At 39.7% G+C, this 23,063-nt stretch overlaps 1 protein-coding gene across 6 annotated transcripts in view; it reads right to left on the reverse strand.

Annotated features, from left to right (window-relative positions):
* The window catches only part of LOC132419222 (lysine-specific demethylase 6A-like), a 168,432-nt gene that overhangs the window by 137,717 nt on the left and 7,652 nt on the right, over positions 1–23,063 (reverse strand). For all 6 annotated transcript variants that reach the window (XR_009518158.1, XM_060003217.1, XM_060003218.1 and 3 more), the window contains one exon: positions 614–722. Coding sequence is in view for 5 of the 6 variants with exons in the window: in XM_060003216.1 (XP_059859199.1) it covers positions 614–722 (109 nt within the window). In the remaining variant the exon portion in view is untranslated. The remainder of the gene's footprint in view (positions 1–613; positions 723–23,063) is intronic.

Below are 23,063 nucleotides of genomic sequence, written 5' to 3' on the forward strand. Positions count from 1 at the left end.
AAATAATTCAAATTCAAGGACGGGGTTTGGGAAACTCTGATTTACAGCTGGATCATCAGCAGGACACGTGACAACCCTGACACAACTGACTTCTAAAGAGGGGCAGTCACATGGGACTGAGTCCTTTACCTGTGGGATCTGTTTTATCTCCAGATAAATAGTGTCAAAATTGAGTAAAATTTGTAGGAGAACAGTGACAACTGGAAAATTGCTTGATGGTGCTGGAAAACACGCCAGGGTTACTCTTCCGAAAAGTTCCGCATTTGTATTTATAGATGAAAATATCAAACGACATCTCTTTCTGTGATAAGGTTTTAAACACAGGTTTGCAGAAAGGCAAGCACAGCAGCAACGCACGTGTATGTTGTTATGAATTTTACAGAATGATCAAATTTATTGAATATTTACATGGAATTACATAAAATTTTCACATTTCCATCTACTCTATTTTGTTTATCATTGCTTGTTTTGTTTGAGCTTAGAAGAAACTAAACAACAGTTCTAAGTGCCTTGATAAAAAGTAAAAGAAAAAAAGAAAAAAAGTAAAAGCAATTACATTTTTATATGACACAAACATAAATTAAGCAGAAATTTTAAAATAGAAAAAGATTACCTTTTGGATAATCTTCCAATAAGAGGTTGAAGTGACCTAACTGACAAAAGAATTCAGACTCCATTTTTCCTTCAGCTTTTAAGATTAAAGATTCGTAGCAGCGAACAGCCTAGAAATGAAAAATATAAATATTAAGAGAAAGGTAAAATCCTAACCGTATCCTTTCTGAGAATGCATATACACCCCATGAGATTACCTGAGAAATCAAAACAATCAGTGTCAGCTCTACCACAGACACAGGACTCAATTTTTCTCATAAATTAGAAGAAACAGCTTTCTAATTACGTATTAAAGGAGCCCTGCTGATGATCAAAGTGCTCTCCCATATGAAAAAAGGGGGACTCAAACCTGCCAAATAAGATAACTTAGGAGCTCCCTTTGATTTTTGTTCACATAACAAAACTACTCTCAAACAAACACAAGCACAAAGAACTTTCTTGAATTTAGGGAGCTAATAACTACATGTGATTTTTGAACATTTGAAATGTAGCCAATCCAAATTGAGATGTGCTGTAACTGTAAACTATACAACAGATTACAAAGACTGCATACAAAAGAGTAAAATATTCACTAACAATTTTATGTTAAACCATTAAATAAAATATATTATTTAATTTCATGTTTCTTTTTACTATTTCTAATACAGTTGTTATAAAATTTAAAAATCACAAAAGACATTAAAATTTTATGCTTCACAACATGTCTATTGAACCAAGTTGCTCAACAGTAGCTACCGTCAGTACTAATCAGCTATCTTTGCAAAGAAACGCTAGCTTTTAGACCACCATACACAATTTAGTGTATTCTTTCTGGAATATATGTTAATTGTTTTCTTACTAATGCTCCTCATATATTTCAAACATACTAACTTGAATATTATCCCACCCCAATACCTACAGACACCTCTCACACTTTTATTAGAGAAAAAAGTAACACTTAAAGAATCCCCCTTTTTTTTTAATTTCAGAAGTCTGCAAAATAAGAAATGATTTATTAAAAACATCATAAAGAACAGTGTTCTGCAGAGTTGTCACTAATGATGGGAAACTTTTTCATGTATTAAGATATGGAGGGGAGTTCCCTGGTGGTCTAGTGGTTAGGTTTCCACACTTACACTGCCATGTCCCGGGTTCAATCCCTTGTCGGGGAACTGAGATCCTGCAAAGTTGAGTGGCACAGACAAAAAAAAAAAAAAGATATGGGGAAGTCATACTGGCTTTTAGATGGTTCAGCCTAAACTTTGTGTGAACTAAAACAGCCTGACCTACTACCTATCAAACACACATAGCACATCTAGTTTAACCATTAACATAAAGAACTTTATGTTCAAAGATAAGGATAAAAAACTCCCTTTTTATACTGTCCATGTTAACGCTCCTTGGAAGACAAGGTTCGCTTCCCAAGGTCATGCTGTCCAGCTGTATCCATCTCTTTTGAAATCTGGAAGGAATGTAACCCTGTAATGTTTGATATATGTTCCGTGTTCTGATAAGGTGTAAGACTGTGCTGAAAACCATGCTTCAAGGAACAGTTCCTCAGAGCTACTGAGAGGCTACCCTGGCACCTGTGCTAGAGTTCTCAGTTTGGCTTGAATAAAACTCTTTTCTAGGGCTTCCCAGGTGATGCAGTGGTTGAGAGTCCGCCTGCCGATGCGGGGGACACGGGTTCGTGCCCCGGACCGGGAAGATCCCACATGGCGCGGAGAGGCTAGGCCCGTGAGCCATGGCCACTGAGCCTGCGCATCCGGAGTCTGTGCTCCACAACGGGAGAGGCCGCAACAGTGAGAGGCCTGCGTACCGCAAAAAAAATAAATAAATAAAGGCTGAACTTTCCTTCTCCACAAACTGGTGTCAGACCCAAGTCTAGTTCAGTAACACTAAAACTCCTACATTTTTTAATGTGTTATAATTTCTGATACTAGACACTTGAACTCTGTTTAAAGGAATGTAAGTAAATAGAGATATATCCCATTGACGCTAGAATAGTAAGCTACAAGAGATACTTGATTTTGTAATAATACTATTTGAAGTCAAAAGACTAATTAAAAATGTAGACTAGGGCTTCCCTGGTGGCGCAGTGGTTGAGAGTCCGCCTGCCGATGCGGGGGACAAGGGTTCGTGCCCCGGTCCGGGAAGATCCCACATGCCGCAAAGCGGCTGGGCCCGTGAGCCATGGCCGCTGAGCCTGCGCGTCCAGAGCCTGTGCTCCACAACGGGAGAGGCCCGCGTACCGCAAAAAAAAAAAAAAAAAAAAAAAAGTATACTATACATAATTAGCTATTTAAAACAAAACTCAAGCAAATTTCCATCCTTTTTGTCTGTCTGACCTTAAACATGTACATGGTTTGTTGGTGGTAAAAAATGACGCTGACAGAATAAAATATCAAAGCAGATGAAGGTGAACAAGGTGACAGCAGTGGTTTTACAAGAAGAATGGAGTTGGGGGTAGGGACTTGCTTCTTTCCAAGGGGCATGTGGCAAAGTGTGGAGATATTCTGATTAACCTCCTACAATGCACAGACAGGTCAGCTTCCCACAATCCAATCAAAAATGTCACCAGTGATGGTGAACAGAGAGCAGAGTGAGCTTGGACTCTGAAACATTCCCTGGTAATTCAGCGGGTATGACTCCGTGCTCCCAATGTGGCGGCGGGGGGTGGGTTCGATTCCTGGTCAGGTAACTAGATCCTGCATGAATGCCGCAACTAAGAGTTCATCTGCTGCAACTAAGAAGCAGGCATGCCACAACTAAGACCCAAAGTATGCAAAATGAATAAATAAACATTAAAAAAAGAAAGAAAGAAAATACAGGATACTGGCCCCAGAGAACTGAGGTGCATATGAAAAGAATGAGTCCAGTGAGCGCAGTGTATGTATTTTCTGAAAGCGCTGAATTCCTTAACTTGGGATATCTGGTTTTCTTTAATTAACAGTAACCTTTTGATGTTCCGGCTACCTGTGTTACCAAGTTGAAGCTCGCTCTGCTGGCCAGATGACAGGCCAATAAAACGGGAGACCAGGTGTTGAGGCAAGGAATACAACTTTATTCGGAAAGCCAGCAGACCAAGAAGATGGCGGACTAGAGTACCCAAAAAACCATCTTGTCAGGGTCTGTTTGCCAGCTTCTTTTATAGAACAGAGAAGGGAAGGACATGAAGAAGTAAAGTAAAAAGGCCATTAGTATTGCCTGGCTTGGCCAGCATGGGGAGGGAATGTATTATTAATTTCTTCTTTTCTGTAGCCATTCACAGGTGCACAGGGTCAGACTGTCTCCCTATAAACTGAACAAAGGCACTTTAGTTTAACATTCAGGCAGAGAGGCAGGGTTCCCTGAGGCAGGCCATTATGTATGATTATGTTAAAAAAGCAACAAAAAGCAAAGGTTAATGTCAAAGAAATATCTGAAGTGGAGTCTGATTTTGCTCTTCCCTGTTACAATTCCCCAATGTCAATGTCCATTCCACAATATTGTGGAAAAAGGGGTGACAACCGTTTTAACTGCTTCGTCAGATGGATCTTTCTGAAAGTGCCCACCATTGGTGCCAGTTTGTTCCAAATGGTGGGATTTGTCTTCTTTTGTTCCTCTTTGGAAAATGTCTACTTAATCAATATTCACAACCTGAAAGTTGAGATTTATGTTTTATTCAGCAGGAATATTTTTAGGACTTCAAACCCAGGAGGCAGCATCTCAAGTTAAGAAATTTAGCACTTTTCTACGTATGAGAATATGCAAGAGTCTGGGCTCACTGAAATCATTCCTTTGATATACACCTCAGCTATCTGGGGCTTGTATCCTATATTTTCACATCCTGAGTTTCCTCACAGCTCAACTGAGGGAATGGCTTCAGTTTGATGGCTGCTAGATGGCAGGTATTCTTCCTGAGTTTCCTCAGGGTTCATGGGCTCACGATGGAGGGCTGCAATCGCTGATGACTGATACGGCAGGGAGAATTCCATTCCTCAGATCTTCCCCGCTTGGTTAGGAATTTGACCAATATTTGGAAGACATTTCATGACGAAATTCTGTCCCACAACTAGCAGGCTCATCCAAGGTCAGGCAAAAATTGTTGATATGCCACTCCAGGTGCTAATTTTCGGATTAAGCCCTATCAATATTTAAAGATTCTCTGGATCCTCTAAATAGTCTAAAATGATCCAGGAGATATTTTCCCTTGTTGCTTCTTCCCATACCTAGAAATCACACTATTACAATTATTTTACATTGTAAATGTAATCTATTTAAGCTATTTCCTCAAGATGTTAGCCATCATCTATTTTGTATGGAGGCCTGGTTACACACTACATACTGTCAGAGACAACAATCTTATAAAATAAACAAGATAAAGGTAATGCAACTAGGGACTTTCCCTTAAGGTGCAGTGGATAAGAATCCACCTGCCAATGCAGGGGACACAGGTTCGAGCTCTGGTCCAGGAAGATCCCACATGCCGCAGAGCAATTAAGACTGTGCACCACAACTACTGAGCCCATGAGCCACAATTACTGAAGCCCGCGTGCCCACAGCCCATGTGCTCCACAAGAGAAGCCACCACAATGAGAAGCCCGCACACCACAACGAAGAGTAGAGCCCCCCTCCTCGCTGCAACTAGAGAAAGTCTGCACAAAAAAAAATAAATAAAGCAGCTAGTAACATTAATAAAGTCATAGTGCATCAGGGAGACACAAACCACAAACAATTTGGAAACAAAGAACAAATTAAAGCAATGATTAGCATAACTAGTTGTAATCCAGTTCCAATAAAATATCAAGCCAGGAGAGCCAGCTGGAGAGGCCAAATTCTGGCAGGATCAGGTAGAGAGAAAAAGATAAATGTTTAATCTTTGTTCACAAAGAAATACTTTATAAGAGGAAATGTTTTCTGGAAAATAAAGATTAAAGCTAGTATATTTCTCAAAGTCATAAAGTTATACATCATATTCATCAGTTCATTTATTCCCATGTAATTATTTCCCATTAATGTGGATAAAATTATCAGGTTTCCTATTAGTTTTGTCATTTGTTACCCAGTCCAGTGGTATTATCTAAAGGCTATAAGACACTTTTATATGTTAAAGTTTCCTTTTTACAAGTCTTCTTGAACATGTGGCAGTTTTTTGCAAAGTATTATCTTAGATGCCTATGAATGATGAAGGTCTTAAAGAGGCAAGGTTAAAAATGATTACAATTTTTCTTGGCAAAGAAGTTTATCCAAATTGCTGTAACTTACAACATTTTAAGATAAAGATTAAAATTATAACATTATACCAGGACATATATTAATTTCAGGAACTTTACATAATTTCTAGAAGGTCTATATTAGTGACATTTACCATACAGTATAACCTATAAAGATTTATTACTCATTTGACAATTCTTCCCATGTAATTTAACATACTGAACAAACCTATCTTTCTTTAGGATGTTACAGGAGCCCTTTGAAGCATACTAAAGTTAGCCAGAGGCCGAATGAACTTCATTAGAATCTGATTTAGGAAGTTTTGTCAAAAAACAAAAACAAAGAAAATTTTTATATATATATCTATATATCTATATAGATATATAGATATATATATCTCAAAGGGTCTAGAACACTCAGTCAGATAGGATCATAGGTCACTGAGAAACAAGTTACTTAACCAAAGCAACAGTAAAACATTTCAAAGGCAAATACAGAACTGATCACTTCAAAGGTAAAGAAACTTAAAACCTGTCATCAAAGGCAGTTCAACATTTTAAGAAAACTTGTCCTCTTAACAGAGAGAAAGCCAAATTCAAGTTTTGCATCAGCTTACTTTTAAAAATTCATTTACTCAATTACGTTAATCTCAGCCTGACCATGCATAAAACTCCTTTTACTCAAAACATATACCTCGCTTACATACTCTACACTGAAATGTTTTATTATTTTCAGTAGCTTTAAATATATTTAAATTAGAATCCCCAACTCTTAAAAATCTTACTTTCCAGTGAAGACCAAGAGGCAAGTAATAGTTACCGAAATCTGGAGAGACTTTTAGATCATTTTCAGAACATAATTATTCCTATAGAGTTTACCTAGAGGCTCTTATCTCGTTTACATTTACTTTCATTAAATCACATCAAGCGATTTTTCTTGCTGACAAATCTGCAACAGATATAACAAGATTTCATTTAAGTTCTATTAAACCTAGGTGCACTGAAAGTATTATACTTGATGCCTCTAAAGACATGTCTATATTAATTGCATCAACAAACGTAAACATCAATACCAGGTATTAATTTAATACTAAATATTTCCTAGTTCACATGAACCTGAAACTCATTTAGCTTAATGTCTCTTGTATTTAGAATTGTTTGGTTTGTAAGCGCTTCCTTTCCTTTAAGCCAGTTTAACAGAGCTCATCCACAAATCAACATCAACAATGTAATCCAAAGACAAAGACACATTCAAACATACAAACAAACAGACAGACCTCATAGTTCTCATTTCAGAATTTCATCCCTGAGTCAGGTAATGCAATGTAAAACCCATCAATTTACGAAAGACGTTGCATTAAAGTTGGGTTTCTGGTAGATGGAACAAATCAAGCTTACTTGTTAAATCTTTTTATTTACAGAAAAGACACTTAGGATTTCTATTTACCCTTCACAAGTCAATTTCTAAATTACTTTACCTTCTTTTCAAAACTTGCATTTTAAAAAGATGGCAGAGATGAGGGTTCCTGAGAAGACCAGATAGGACATTTCCATCTCAAAGACACAGACAAGTTTCTTCTAGGAAGATTTTGTTTCCTTCTCTGGGGTTTCCATGAGTAGCATGTATACGCTTAAAGCATGCTCCGGTGGGACCCTGATGTCAAGCTGTCCTGGTGAAAAAGTGACTTAATCATTTAATTTACAAAGGAAATCTCTTCTCAAAAAGGGGGATTGGACACTCTGGCATATGTAAGAAGCTGTATTTCAGGGTGAGGTCTCCTAGTTGGCATTCTAGAGGTTGTAAGAATGAACGGTTTTGTACGTCTCCAGAAACTCCTATGACTGGGATAGACTGAGATGTTTTCTGTGCCACCTTGGTGTTTATCACAGATCATGTGGCACCCTTATCTGTTAGAAAGTCAATCAAATTGTTCCCCACTGTCAAAGTTACCCAGAGCTCCTGTGGGGAAATTAGAATTGGACGCCCCAAGTCTAAGGGACCCCCTGGCCTCCTAACAGGATATCAGTGCAAGGGAGATTGTCCTGCTACAGAAGTAGATCCTGGTCCAAACTGGGTGCGCTGTCTGGTCTTTGACGGTGATACTAAACGATGTCCCTGTGCCTTGGGGGTTATCACAGAAACTTCTATTTGATCCCCATGGGTAGGGGAAACAGGAGGCGGTGAAAGGAGTGAATATGTTGGCAGCATGGGGGAGCAGCTGGAAGAACTGCCAGTGCAGGCTTCTTGGCCAGTGGAGGAGCTGGATAGGCCAGAGGGGGGTTTAGGTTTTGGAGTAACATGTTCCCACTCTCATTTCCTCCCTCTTTGCCCGGTAGAACAGGTTCCCCCTTGGATTTCCTTTCAGATTACTACACCATAAGGTGGCAGCCCTCTGAGTCCTTTTCCTCCTGATGCAATAGCTTCTACAACATATGGAATCTCATCCTTTCCCTGCTCTTTTGCAAAATACTTTTAACTGTGAGATCAGATAATAATTGAGTAAGTCACTCAGGGGCCATCGCCCTTCTGATCCTAACATATATTGGGTCCACACCCTATTATGATAGTATATCAGGTCTTTCTTAGTCATAGGCTCATGGCTATGTTTTGCCCATTTATCTACTATACACCCCAAAGGGCTTCCCTTCAGGATAGATGGAGTATTTCCCATTTTTATAAGTTTGATAACACCAAAACACAAAAGACGCAGACAAATTCCAACACAAAAAGCACAAATTCCAATAGCGATGCACACAAAACCAAAACAAACACACCAGTTCCGAGTCAGGTAGAGTCCAAGAGCAACTCCCCTCTCCAACAGGATACCCCAACCAAATTGGCTTGTCCCATAAAAGAAACGCCCAAATTGAGGGGGGAACATGTTCCCTGTATGCACACCGGAGCGACTTACCCTCCAAATGCGAGTCCATCGACTCGCAGAAGTTTGACGATTCCTTGCTCCAACTGCCAAGGGCTGGGGTAGCCAGTGCTGCTTCAGGGAATTTTGAAGGGAAGATCCTCAGGACACATGGTCCCGGCAGCTGCTAGGGACTTGCCCCAATATCGCCTGACCAGGACCAGCTAGCCACAGGCAGCGAGGCTCCTGGCTGGCTAAGCCAAATTTGTTACAGGCCAATAAATCAGGAGACAAGGTGTTGAGCCAAAGAATGCGACTTTATTTGGAAAGCCGGCAGACCAAGAACATGGAGAACTAGGGTCCCTGAAACACCATCTTACTGGACTCTGTTTGCCAGTTTCTTTTACAGAACAGAGATGGGGAGGAAGTGAGAAAGTAAAGTAAAAGCTCATTGGTTTTGCCTGGCTTGGCCGGCATCGGGAAGGGATGTGTTAATTTCTTCTTTTCTGCAGCCATTCACAGGTGGGCAGGGTCAAAGTGTCTCCCTGTGAACTGAACAAAGGCACTTCAACATTCAGGCAGAGGGGCAGGGTTCCCTTAGGCAGGCCATTAGTATGATTATATTAACAAAAGCAATGAAAAGCAAAGGTTAAAGTCAATGAAACAGATGCAAAGTGGAGTCTGATTTTGCTCTTCCCTGTTACACCTGCTCTTTGTTGCAAAACATCTGGCTCCCCATTCACCTCCTCAAGCAGTTCTCTCAGGGCTACTTGAGATGCTGCTTCCCAGGCCTGAAGTCCTAAAAATTCCCACTAAATAAAACATAACTCTCAACTTTTAGGTTGTGAATATTTTTTAAACCAACAAAACTAAAGCTTAAATTCTATCAACATTTGCCCAACTCTCTTTTGTCAAGCCCCTTCAAGAATATGCGTGTACCTTTAACTTAAAATTTCCCCAATTCTGCAGTCACTGCTTTGGGAAAGATCCTAGGTATTCTCCTTACTTGCTGCAAGTAATAAACCCTTCCATCATCAGTCTTTGGCTTTGTTGCGCCTTTTGGCTTGATATCCACCAAGAGGCAAACCCAGTTTTCAGGTAACACTTTCATTTCAAAATAAAGACTATAACCAAGATAAAGAGAGTAATTTAGTAACGATGAAAAGATCTGATACCAGGAGGACATAACAGTCCTGAACTTCCATGCAACTAAAAATGGTGCCCAAAATACATGGAGCAAAAGTAAAAGAAATATGAGGTGAATCAGAAAAGCCAACAATTATAGCCAGACAATATAACATCTTTCTGTCTAAATGATGGACTGAAAAAGACCCCCCTCCAAAAAAAGGAATTGTTAAGACTTGAAAATACCATCAACCAACTTGACCTAATTCATATCCACTGACCACTCCACCCGGCAACAGTAATACACATTCCTCTCCAGTGCAGGTAAAACATGGACCAAAAAAGATCATAAAATAAATTTCAATACATGTAAAAGAATTCAATTCATACAAAGAATATTCTCTAACAACAAAGGAATTAAATTAAAAACCAGTAATGATGAAACAAAATTACTTTAAAGATAAGAAAAATTTAACATAAAATCTTCTCTGCCACTAGAGCCAATACCCCTTCCCCTTTAATGTGCTTGTGCATCTATACTATATGTTAACTAGATCCCCTTAGAGGCACAGGGATACCTGCTCACCAAAAAAAAAGGAATTTTCTCCTGGCACTAGGCAAGTAATTTCTTGGGTAATACACTTTCCTCAATCCTGTAAAGGGTTACAATAACCCACTACTTGCATTGTTGGACTATGTAAACTGTCAAAATGTTACTCTGATGTATAACTTTTGTCATGAAAACTTAGATAACTGTGCCTTGACTTCTATCAGGTGAAATGATCCTAAGAGCTTTCTGAAAGACTGTCTCCCAAGTTATAATCCTCAGGTTGCCTTGAAGATTTTCCTTTTCTTTCTTAGACTACTAATTTTTTTGTTGACATTACATAAAGGTTTCTGGAAACACCACAATATTTGGAGACTGAATGGCAAATTTATAAATAAACCTGGGTCAAAAAAGAAATCAAAAGGAAAATTAGACAGTATTTTTAATTGCATGAAAATGAAAACAGGGCATATTTAGGAATAAGTTTAACCAATCCATTGGAAAAGGGGTAATCCTTTCAACAACTGGTGCTGGGACAATTGAAAATCCATTTATTAGGGACTTCCCTGGGGGTCCAATGGTTAAGAATGAAACTGAGCAGGGCCCTGTGGGGTTTCTGGGTAAGGGCAACAAGGAGGCCTTTTTGTCCCCCATTTCTTGTAGGCAAGACTCCAGCCTCGAGACCTCCCATGAGTCCCAAAAGGCAGATTCAAACAGTTGCTAATCAAGGGAGGAGCAGCCAAGAAACCACCTGAGGCAAGATTAAAGGGACCAAAAAAGCTCATCAAAATTATATCACCTGAGACCCTGCACACACCCTAAACTTCTCAGCAACTCCACCCTTGGGAAGCATTATCATAAAACGCCTCAACAAATTCTCCTGGGTTTGAGACACATAGTTTTTTGAGGCAAGAGCCTGCTGTGTCCCCCTTTGCCTGGCAAAGTAATAAAACTATCCTTTTCTACTTCATCCAAAACTCTGTCTCTGAGATTTGATTCAGCACCAGTGAACAAGAGGCTGAGATTTCGGCAGACTCTGCCTGCCAATGCAGGGGGTGCAGGTTTGATCCCTGTCGGGGAGCTAAGATCCCACATGCCTCAGGGCCAAAAAAAACAGAGTATTGGGATTTCCCTGGTGGTGTAGTGGTTAAGAATCCGTCTACCAATGCAGGGGACACGGGTTCGAGTACTGGTCCGGGAAGATCCCACATGCCAAGGAGCAACTAAGCCCGTGCACCGCAACTACTGAGCCTGCACTCTAGAGCCTGTGAGCCACAACTACTGAGCCCATGCACCACAACTACTGAAGCCTGGGAGCCCTAGAGCCCATGCTCTGCAACAAGAGAAGCCACTGCAATGAGAAGCCCTCACACAATGTCTTCCACCCACACTACAACCAGAGAAAGGCCACACGTGGCAATGAAGCCCCAGCGCAGTCCAAAAAACTAAAACATAAAACAGGAACAATGCTGCAACAAATTCAATAAAGACTTTAAAAATGGTCCACATAATCAAAATAAAAAAAATTTAAAAAAGAAAATCCATTTATTAAAAATGAGAATTTTGACATATTACATGCATAAAACTACTAACAGATCACACATCTAGGTAAAATATAAAATAATAAGACATTCATGAGAAAACAAAGAAGACAACCTCTTTTACCTTAACTTAGGTAAAGATATCCTTAATAAAGCAAGAAAAGCACAATCCACAGAATAAAAAAGACAAAGTGAACTTTATGAAAACTGCAAACTTCTGCTCTTCAAAACACACTAATATTAGGAGAACGAATACACAAAATGGGAGAGATGTTTTACAGATTACTTATCAGATAAAGAATCCAAACCAAAATATATGTATTTTTTTTAACTCCTAAATCTGAGTAAAAAAAAAAAGTAACTTTCAAAAATGGAAAGACTTGAACAAGCACTTCAAAGAACATATACAGAGAAGCAAGCAATAAGATGCTCAAGTTTTCCAAAGAATAAACTACTGACAGAACAAAATGAGAAAACCTGAAAAGAAGCTGAGGGAGAGAAGAAATACTGAAACGGTTTACTTTGTATAATTCCATTTATAGAAAGTTCTATAAACTGCAAAACTAATCTTTAGTGACAAAAAACAGATCAGTGACTATATAATGACAAATGGGGCAGCAGTGGTAAAAAGAGAATGATTACAAAAGGGCACAGGAAAATTGAGAGGCTGATGGCTATATTCACTATGTTGCTTTCAGTGGTGGCTTCATATTTATATACATACCAAATTGCACATTAACAAATTGCAACAAATTGCACATTTTAAATATATATCATTTGGTTTATATTATCAAACATAATCTAATGAGGAAGGAAAGGAGTAAATCTGCAAAGGACACTCAAGTGTAATCAGAAATGAAGTCAATGCAAGTAGTATATTTAAAAAACCAAAAGAAAGTGTGTTTCAAGAAATCTCTTAAAATTGTCTCCTTCGTTTCTAAACCACTGCCTGAGTTCAAATTAAAATCTCTTTTCCCAAATAATATATTTTTAAAAATTTATGTATTTTATTTATTTTGGCTGCATTGGGTCTTTGTTGCTGTGTGCGGTTTTTCTCTAGTTGCATCAAGCAGGGGCTACTCTTCGTTGCGTTGCATGGGCTTCTCATTGAGGTGGTTTCTCTTGTTCTGGAGCACAGGCTCTAGGCACACAGGCTTCAGTAGTTGTGGCACACATGCTCAGTAGTTGTGGCTTGCGGGCTCTAGAGCGCAGGCTCAATAGTTGTGGTGCATGGGCTTAGTTGCTCCATAGCACGTGGGATCTTCCCAGACCGGCTTCAAACCTGTGTCCCCCAAACTGGGAGGCAGATTCTCAAGCACTGTGCCACCAGGAAGCTCCCAATATAACATTTAACTTGTAATAAACTGCCACTGTGTCAGGCCCAATGCCAAGAACTACATATAAATTTTCTTCCCTACCACAAAATGCAGTATCCTAAAAAAGTACTCCAGTAAGGGCACCATTTAACAGGATAATTAATACCCTCTTAAAAAAAAAAAAAAAAAAAGGAAGAAAAGGAAAAAATTTTAAATACAATCTTGAAAGTTACAAAAACATTAATTTCAGGACACTGGAAAGAGATTAAAGAAAAACAACTAAGAACCTTTTATTCTGGAGAAGCTGCTAAAGCTTCAACTATAGAATGTATACTTACCAGATATGAAGTCAGCAGCTTTGCTACATAAAATGTCAAATGTGAATGGGAAGTTAGTGAAAACCCATAGTCATACAAAGTAAAAGTAACAAATATGACAGTGGGTGACAAAAACTAATGGCTTTTCTAGCTTTAGTTTGCAGCCTCAGTGTGAGTTGAGCAGCACATAAGCACATCATGGCTGGTAAGAAGGTACACATGGGGCTTCCCTGGTGGCGCAGTGGTTGAGAGTCCGCCTGCCGATGCAGGGGACGCGGGTTCGTGCCCCGGTCCGGGAAGATCCCACATGCCGCGGAGCGCCTGGGACCGTGAGCCATGGCCGCTGAGCCTGCGCGTCCGGAGCCTGTGCTCCGCAACGGGAGAGGCCACAGCAGTGAGAGGCCCGCGTACCGCGAAAAAAGAAAAAAAAAATAAGGTACACATGTAAGGGAAAGATCCAAGACAGCCTCAAGTGAAAGTCAAGGGAGATTTAAAAACTGCAACTTTTGGGGACTTCCCTGGTGGCTCAGCGGTTAAAAATCTGCCTGCCAATGCAGGGGTCACGGGTTCGATCCCTGATCTGGGAATATCCCACATGCCATGGAGCAAATAAGCACGTGCAACACAATTACTGAGCCTGCACTCTAGAGGCCACAAGCCACAACTACTGAGCCCGTGTGCCCCAACTACTGAAGCCTGCGCACCTACAGCCCATGCTCTGCAATAAGAAGCCACCGTAATGAGAAGCACTCACACCGCAACCAAGAGTAGCCCCCACTCACCACGAGAAAAAACCCGCTTGCAGCAACAAAGACCCAACGCAACCAAAATTAAAATAAATTTTAAAAACTCCAACTTCTAATGTGTTCTGCAAGCCACACATAATTATCCTGCACAGAACAGAAGGTTCATGTGTTTGAGGTGTCTTAAAATTTCTGCACCAACTATGGACTATGAAGACAGTAAGACAACTTCTACAGAGCTAAAACAGAAAAACAAATTTTTTTAATATCGTGCAGACATTCACAGAGAAGACAGTTCCACATTGTAAATCCAGCCCCCCCCAAAGAAAGTTGCTATAATACTTATCTAAAATGTCCTATTTTTACTCAAAAATTACTAAACACATAAAAAGAGAGGAAAGTATTACCTGTATTAATCAAAAGAAAAAAATAAAAAGGTCAACAGAAACTGACCCCAAATGAATCTATATATTGTATTCACAAAAACTTCAAAAGAGCTATTACAAACATATTCATAAATTAAACAAAATTGTGTTCAAAAAAATAAAAGAAAACGTGCTCAAATTAATAAACACATGCAGAATCTAAACACAAAAGTCATAAGAAAGCAGACAGAAATTAGAGCTAAAAATATTATTTTTATGAAAAGCTAAAGTTGATACGCTCAACAGAAAGTATGAAATAAGCAAAAGAGCCATTAAAATACATTTCATACATCAATATAACTGTCCAATCCAAAACAATTACAATACTTAACTTTAAAAAAAGAGCTTCTGACCCCTGTGGAGATAATGTCGAGCATTACCCTAGCTGTAATGAGAATCCCAGTGGAGAGGAAAAGGGTATAGAAAAATATTTCAAGTAATTACCACAGAAACTTCCCAACTTTTATTTCTTTTTTTAAAGATTTATTTATTGTTTATTATTATTTTTTATTTTGGCTGTGTCAGGTCTTAGTTGCAGCACACAGGATCTTTCGTGTGGCACACAGGCTCTTCGCTGTGGCCCACAGGCTTCTCTCTAGTTGTAGCATGTGGGTTTTCTCTTCCCTAGTTATGGCGCACAGGCTCCAGGTTGTGTGCTCTGTAACTGTGGCATGCGGGTTCCAAAGAACGTCGGCTCTGCAGTTTGCAGCATGGGGGCTCTAGTTGAGGCGCACAAGCTCAGTAGTTGTGGCACTCAGGTGTGGGATCTTACCCCCTGGCCAGGGACCAAACCCTCATCCCCTGCATTGGAAGGTGGATTCTTTACCACTGGACCACCAAGGAACCCCGCAACTTTGATTTTTGAAAAATTAAGTACAGATCCAAGAAGCTAAAGAAAGTCCAGAGACTAAAGCTAAACAGAACTAGACGTAGGTGTATCCACAGGCAAACTGTTAACAGCCAAAAACAAATCAAACATCTTTAAACCAACAACAGAAAAATGACTTACTGTGTTGAGAGGCAGAAAATGATCTCATTACTGGCTGGCTTTTCATCATTAAAACCGGAGATCAGAAGGCAGTGCAATGACATATTCCATGTTTAGAACTGATACCTACCACACAAGTAATGTGTCGTAAAGGCAGGAGGAACATCAACAAAATGTACTATAGTAGTCCACCCTTACAGTTGGGGGACATGTTCCAAGACCCCAGGGGATGTCTGAAGCCTATATACACAACTGACCCTTGAACAATGCAGGGGTTAGGGGCACCAATACCCAAGTAGTCAAAAATCCAAGTATGAGTTCACCATCAGTTGGCCCTTCCTAACACAAGTTCTGCATCCTCAGTTCTGTACTCAAGGATTCAACCAACTTCCATTCATGTACCACTATAGTATTATACATATTAACTGTGTAAAAAAGAATTAAGTGGACTCTGTAGTTCAAACTTATGTTTTTCAAAGGTTTACTGTACTATGGTTTTTTCCCAATACCATACATAACAAACATTGCAATTTGGATATTTTCTTACTGTGCCTAATTTATAAACTGCTGGAGTCACTACTTTTCTACTTTGGGGCCATTAATAAGTAAAATAAGGGTTACTTGAATATAATTACTAGGGCAGTCAATCTGATAACTGAGAGGGCTACTAAGTGAACTATGGGGTGGGTGGCATTTACAGCATGGATACATTGGACAAGGGATGATTCACATCCTGGACAGGAGGTAGCAAGACAGGGAGAGATTTCATCGTGCTACTCAAAACAGCACACAATTTAACACTGATGAATTATTTCTGGAATTTCTCATTTACTTTTGGATTGCAGCTGACTGGGGGTAACTTGAGACCAGAGAAGCAAAACCAAGAATAAGCAAGGGGTTACTGTATTCATAACAGGTAAAACTGAAAATAACCCAATGTTCATCGAAGGATAAATAAATAACCAGAATGTGGCATATCCACATAATGGAATATTAGCCACAAACAAGAATGAAGTACTGATACATGATATACAACATAGATGAACCTTGCAAACCTATGCTAACTGAAAAAAAACAGACACAAAAGGCCACATATTGTTTGTTTCTTAAGGGGTGAGCAGAGAAGGGCCATGGGTAGCAAATGCTGGGATTGTTTGGTGGGTGATGATGAAAATGTCCAAAATCAGGTAACAGTACAACCACACATTTTGAATGTACTAATATTAAGCATTAAACTGTACAGATTTAAAGTATTAAAGTGGTGAATTTTATACTATGTGAATTTAACTTCAATAAATTTTAAAAGATACAACTAAAAAAACAACAAACAAGGAGGGGGGCTTCCCTGGTGGCGCAGTGGTTGAGAGTCCGCCTGCCGATGCAGGGGACGCGGGTTCGTGCCCCGGTCTGGAAGATCCCACATGCCGTGGAGCGGCCGGGCCTGTGAGCCATGGCCGCTGAGCCTGCACGTCCGGAGCCTGTGCTCCGCAATGGAACAGGTGACAGCGGTGAGAGGCCCACGTACCACCAAACAACAACAACAACAACAACAACAAGGAGGGACTTCCCTGGCGGCACAGTGGGTAAGACACGGCATTCCCAATGCAGGGGGGCCCGGGTATGATCCCTGGTCAGGGAACTAGATCCCACATGCATGCCGCAACTAAGAGTTCACATGCCACAATTAAGGAGCCCATGTGCTACAGCTAAGGAGCCAGTGAGCCACAACTAAGGAGTTCACCTTCAGCAACTAAGACCAAGTGCAACCAAATAATTAATTAATTAATTAATTATTTACAGGAATAAAAAATGAGAGAGACAGGAAGCAAATAAAGGAGTCTACGTATCCTTAAGTTGAGACTAAATGTGAACAGTATACACATTCCAAACAAATGTCAGAGATGCCAGACTGGACCTGGGAAAGAGCCAACTACAGCATGTCTGTAAAAGATAACTCTGAATCCAAGCAAAAAGTAGGGAAATGGTAAACTATGAAAACAAAAGCGCTTAAGACTATGCGCTTCCACTGCAGGGGGCGCAGGTTTGATCCCTGGTCCAGGAAGTTCCACATGCCATGCAGTGAAGCCAAAAAAAGGAAAAAAAAATGTGGAAAACAACTGGTTCCTCAAGATTTAACTCAGAATTACCGTATGACTCAGCAAATCCACTTCTAGGTATATATAAAATCTGTACTCCTGGGTATTGACTAACACAGTCTTTAAGGTGTATTTTAAGTTATATACGGCCATGTTAAAAAAGGGGAGATGGGGTGGGAACATAATGTAAATCAGCCCTGGAATATGGGTCCAAGATGACCATTATTAAATATTCCCAAGTATCCTTCCAAAAATCTGTCAGAGAACTTCTTAAACTGATCAATGAATACTCGTTAAAACGTCTCAAGATAAAAAACTATAGCATAAGTAAATATTACTACAAAATGACCCCAGAGAGGAACAGAGCCTAGAATAGATTATCCTTTAAGTTTCTAAGCGCTAAAATCTTAATTTTAAACTACGCTTTTTAAAATAATATTAGAAAATGCTTCAATATGCTCTAAATCAAGAAAACAATTACCAAGAAACTCCTACTGAGAAAGAGCTATTCAAACTTTAATTTGTTAAACTGATCTTTACTGTGAACTTTTAAAGCACTTTATACTTTCCTTCTTCACTGACATTCTGGGGTCTTTGTCTTACAACACTTAAGGGGTAACAAGCTCAACATAATGAAAGGTAGCAGAATACGCCACCCCAAAAAAGCCTCTTTGGCATAGATAGGATTATTCTGAAGTGTTTACTCTTGAGAAGCCACAGACCCAAAAGTATCTCTAAAAATGGAGTAGAGTTCCAGTTGTAAACATAAGGAACATTTACATTTATAAGGGAAAACAACACTCTAAGGATGTCTCCCTTTTGGTACCAGGAAGAGACAGAAGACTCTAAATCACAAGAAACTATCATCAACAGACAGAACCCAGATTTAAATCTACATGACAACCTTAACCTCAGTTTCCATGCCTTTCCCTCTTAACTTGCCTCCCACCCCCAACATCTTTTTTGCCTTAATCTGTAAATGGTATTTAAGATGGTGGCTTGGGCCATTTTGGAGTTATTCAATTTTCCTGGGTATCTGTCATGTATACAGGAGGTACACATGTTATCAAACTCCTTTTTTCTCCTGTTAATTTACCTTTTATTACAAAGGAATTTCAGCCAACAACCTAGAAGAGTAGAGAGAAAAGGATTTTTCCTCTCCTACAGTAGGCAGAAATATCTATTATCTCTATAGATTAAAAAAATCTTGCACTTATCACACTTTAGTTTTTATTGCTCTGACTTATTATCTCAATTTATAAGCGAATCATTTGAAGATTCAATGTAAGTTCACAGATGGCAATCATTAAATAACCTACATTAACAACATTCTGTAGGGAAATCCCTTGTGGTCCAGTGGTAGGACTCGGCAGTAGTTAGGACTGCCTTGGCCCGATTGAAATCGGTCAGGGAACTAAGATACTGCAAGCCATGTGGCATTGCCAAAACAAACAAACCCCACAGCCTGTAAACATGTGCAGGTAGGCCTTAATTTGTCGACTCAAAGTTATAAGTAAATTAGCCCTCTGGACACCTCACTGCAAAAATATTAGTATCGTTTATTTAGCATGAGTTGCAAATATCTCAAAGCATCACAAGATGCGATGCAAAAACAAACTTTAAAATAAAAAATCATGTAACCAATGTAAAAAAAAAGTCTGCACTGATTCCATAATTGGCCAAGCACTAAAACTTCATTTTTGTTTAATGAGTGAAGCCTTACAAATTTTATGACCCAAGTCACAACAATTCCTATCAGAACAGTTTTATTCATACCTTAACAAGAGTGTCAAATATTCCCCACTTTATTCAATTCTAAAAGGATCTACTTTGGGAATTCCCTGATGCCACAGTGGTTAAAAATTAGCCTGCCAGTGCAGGGGTAAGGGTTCCATCCCTGCTCCAGGAAGATCTCACATGGCTTGGAGCAACTAAACCTCTGCACCAAAACTACTGAGCCTGTACTCTAGAACCCGTGAGCCACACCTACTGAGACCGTGTGCTGCAACTACTGAAGCCCTAGTGCCCAGAGCCCACACTCTGCCACAAGAGAAGCCACCACAATGAGAAGCCCTTGCACCTCAGCGAAGAGTAGCCCCTACTCGCTGCAACTAGAGAAAGCCCACACACAACAACAAAAACCCAAAAGCAGCCGAAATAAATAAAATAAATAGAGCAATTTCATTTTTAAAAAGAAAAGCTGAAATTAAGGAAGCTTCCACTAGGACCTCCCTGGTGGCACAGTGGTTAAGAATCCACCTGCCAAAGCAGGGGACACGGGTTCGAGCCCCACTCCAGGAAGATCCCACATGTCACGGAGCAACTAAGCCCATGCACCACAACTACTGAGCCTGCTCTCTAGAGCCGGCAAGCCACAACTACTGACCCCGAGCGCCACAACTATCGAAGCCTGTGTGCCTAGAGCCTGTGCTCCGCAACAAGGGAAGCCACCGCTATAAGAAGTCCGTGCACTGCAACAAAGAGTAGCCCCTGCTCACCGCAATTACAGAAAGCCCATGCACAGTGATGAAAACCCAACGCAGCCAAAAATAAATTCATTAATTAATTTTTTTTAAAAAAAGAAAGTTTCCATTTATAACCTGCCAGTTCTAAATTGTGCCCAAATATGAAAACACTTCCTATAATCTCTTCTGGTCTTTATGACTAGTGTTATACCAAAATTTTATACTAACATTCCTACATAATGCCTAGGCAAAACTTTGTCTAGTAACGTGCACTGAAACTATAATGGTTTAGAATACAACTTTCCTAACAAGAAAATAATTTTTAATGCCTCAAATTAAAGACAATTTCTAAATAGCAAAACATGACGTTTCTATTGTCACTTTTTTTAACCCAAACAACTTTCTTAAAATGGAAATGAATATAGGGAATTCCCTGGTGGTCCAGTGGTTAGGATTTGGCACTTTCACTGCTGTGGGCCGCCCCACTTCCGTCCCTCACTTGCTGAGTTCAATCCCTAGTCAGGGAACTAAGATTCCAAAAGACACAAGACTTGGCCAAAAAAAAAAAAAAAAAAAAAAGTAAATTAATATATGCTTAAATGTCAACAAACAGAAAATACATATAATGTAAGGGTACCTTAAATATCACCACTGAAATATTACTGTATAAAAAGCCACTTCTGAAACCATTTTAATAAATTTTTCTCCACGCATTAAGATCAAATCTAGAAAAATGAATGCTTCAATTTTTTTTTATATATTTATTTATTTTACTTACTTATTTTTGGGTGCATTGGGTCTTCTTTGTGGTGCATGGGTTTCTCATTGTGGTGGCTTCTCTTGTTGCAGAGCACGGGCTCCAGGCCCACGGGCTTCATTAGTTGTGGCGTGCAGGCTCAGTAGTTGTGGCTCACAGGCTCACTAATTGTGGCTCCCAGGATCTAGAGAGCAGGCTCAGTAGTTGTTGCACACGGGCTTAGTTGCTCTGCAGCACGTGGGATCTTCCCGGACCAGGGCTCAAACCCATGTCCCCTGCACTGGCAGGCGGATTCTTAACCACTGCACCACCAGGGAAGCCCTTCAATCAATTTTAAACCACTTCCATTATGCAAAAACTTTTAAATGCCAACTCTTCTAAAACTATCCTTCAGGGCAAAAAGCACACATTGTTTTTGGTGGTGGTGTTTAAATATGTATGTATGTATGATTTATTTATTTGGCTGCACCAGGTCTTAGTTGCGGCATGCAGGATCTTTGTGGTGGCATGCAGGTGTGAGGGCTCTTAGTTGTAGCATGTGGGATGCGGGATCTAGTTCCCTGACCAGGGATGGAACCCGGGCCCTCTGCATTGGGAGCATGGAGTCTTAATTCTACTGGACCACCAGGGAAGTCCCACACATTGTTGAATACTAAACAAACTACAACTTCCCTACTAATTCTTTTACTGGTTAACATAATTACTCCAAAAAAGCAAAATTTCAATAACACTATGTAGATCAGGGGTCCCCAACACCCAGGCCGCAGACCAGTACTAGTCCTGGGCCTGTTAGGAACCAGGCCACAGAGCAGGAGGTGAGCTGCGGGCAAGTCTGAACCATCCTCCCACCCCAACCCCATGGAAAAACTGTCTTCCACAAAACCAGTGCTTCATGCCAAAAAGGTTGGGGACTGCTGCTGGAGATAAGACTAAAAACTGAGAAAGATACTTCTAAACAAACAACAGTAGCAATGGGTAACTCAGCAATAATCAGACTACATTCCCCCAGCATTCTTTGAAAGCAACACTATATTAGTAATATTCTGCCAACTAAAGAATGTCATTTGTCATCTGCCTCTACAAAGACTGAGCCACTAGCCATGGCAGCTGCTGACCTTCAACATCACGGGAAAGAGCTAAGGGTGGAGAAGAGGCATGAGGCACTCTGTGCTCTAGAAAAAGCTGGCAAAGCAGGGCTTCAGATAGTTCAGATATTTTCAGGAGAAAATTTTATAAACCCAATTTCTTGAATCTTCCCATACTTAGAAAAGCACTTAAATCATTAAGATATTTGTGCCTCATGAGTAGCCGTAAACCTTCTACCAAGATACATACTGACCTCCCCTCTTACCTATACAAAGCAGTTCCTCAGGACTGAGAGGCTGTATCCCCGGCTAGAGTCCTCAGTAAGGCCCCAAATAAAACTGAAACTCACAGCTCTCAGGCTGTGCATTTTTTATTTCAGTGGACAATTCTATTTCAACCCTATCCAACATAAAATCAATCTAAAACATTTTCTAAACTGCAAGGAAAGTCACTGTTAATTTCTGTTAAAAGGCCTGGTTAATTAAAATACACCCATTTAAAAATAAGTTGAAATATGGGTATTCCCTGACAGTCTAGTGGTTAGAACTTCATGCTTTGACTGCAGGGAGCCCGGGTTTACTAAGATCCTGCATGCCACATGTTGCAGCCAAAAAAAAAAAAAAAATGTTGAAATATACATTACCATAAGAGTAAATGTTAGCACCGGTTAAACTGCAACCTAGTTAAGGTCATGTGACAGTTCAAAAATTTTGATTAAGTAATGACTAGCTGTTTACAGCTTATTTTTAAAGTATTACTAAAAGCAATACATTACTAATTTATTTTTCAATCTAAAATCCTGAACACTGTATATTATGGCAATCCTTTAAAAATTCTTATATTTCACAGTTTTAAGCGTCTATTATTAAACAATTCTAATGGTACGTAACAACATTTACACTTAAAAATTTTTTTTCAAAGACAGAGAAGCTAACCATTGGGAGAAAGCACCCTTGAAGACTAGGGAAGTTGAGAGAAAAGAGCCTAATTTAAACACAGGCTTTGAGGAAATA

Source organism: Delphinus delphis, chromosome Y (genome assembly GCF_949987515.2).
Source record: "Delphinus delphis chromosome Y, mDelDel1.2, whole genome shotgun sequence".
Taxonomy (NCBI): Eukaryota; Metazoa; Chordata; class Mammalia; order Artiodactyla; family Delphinidae; genus Delphinus; species Delphinus delphis.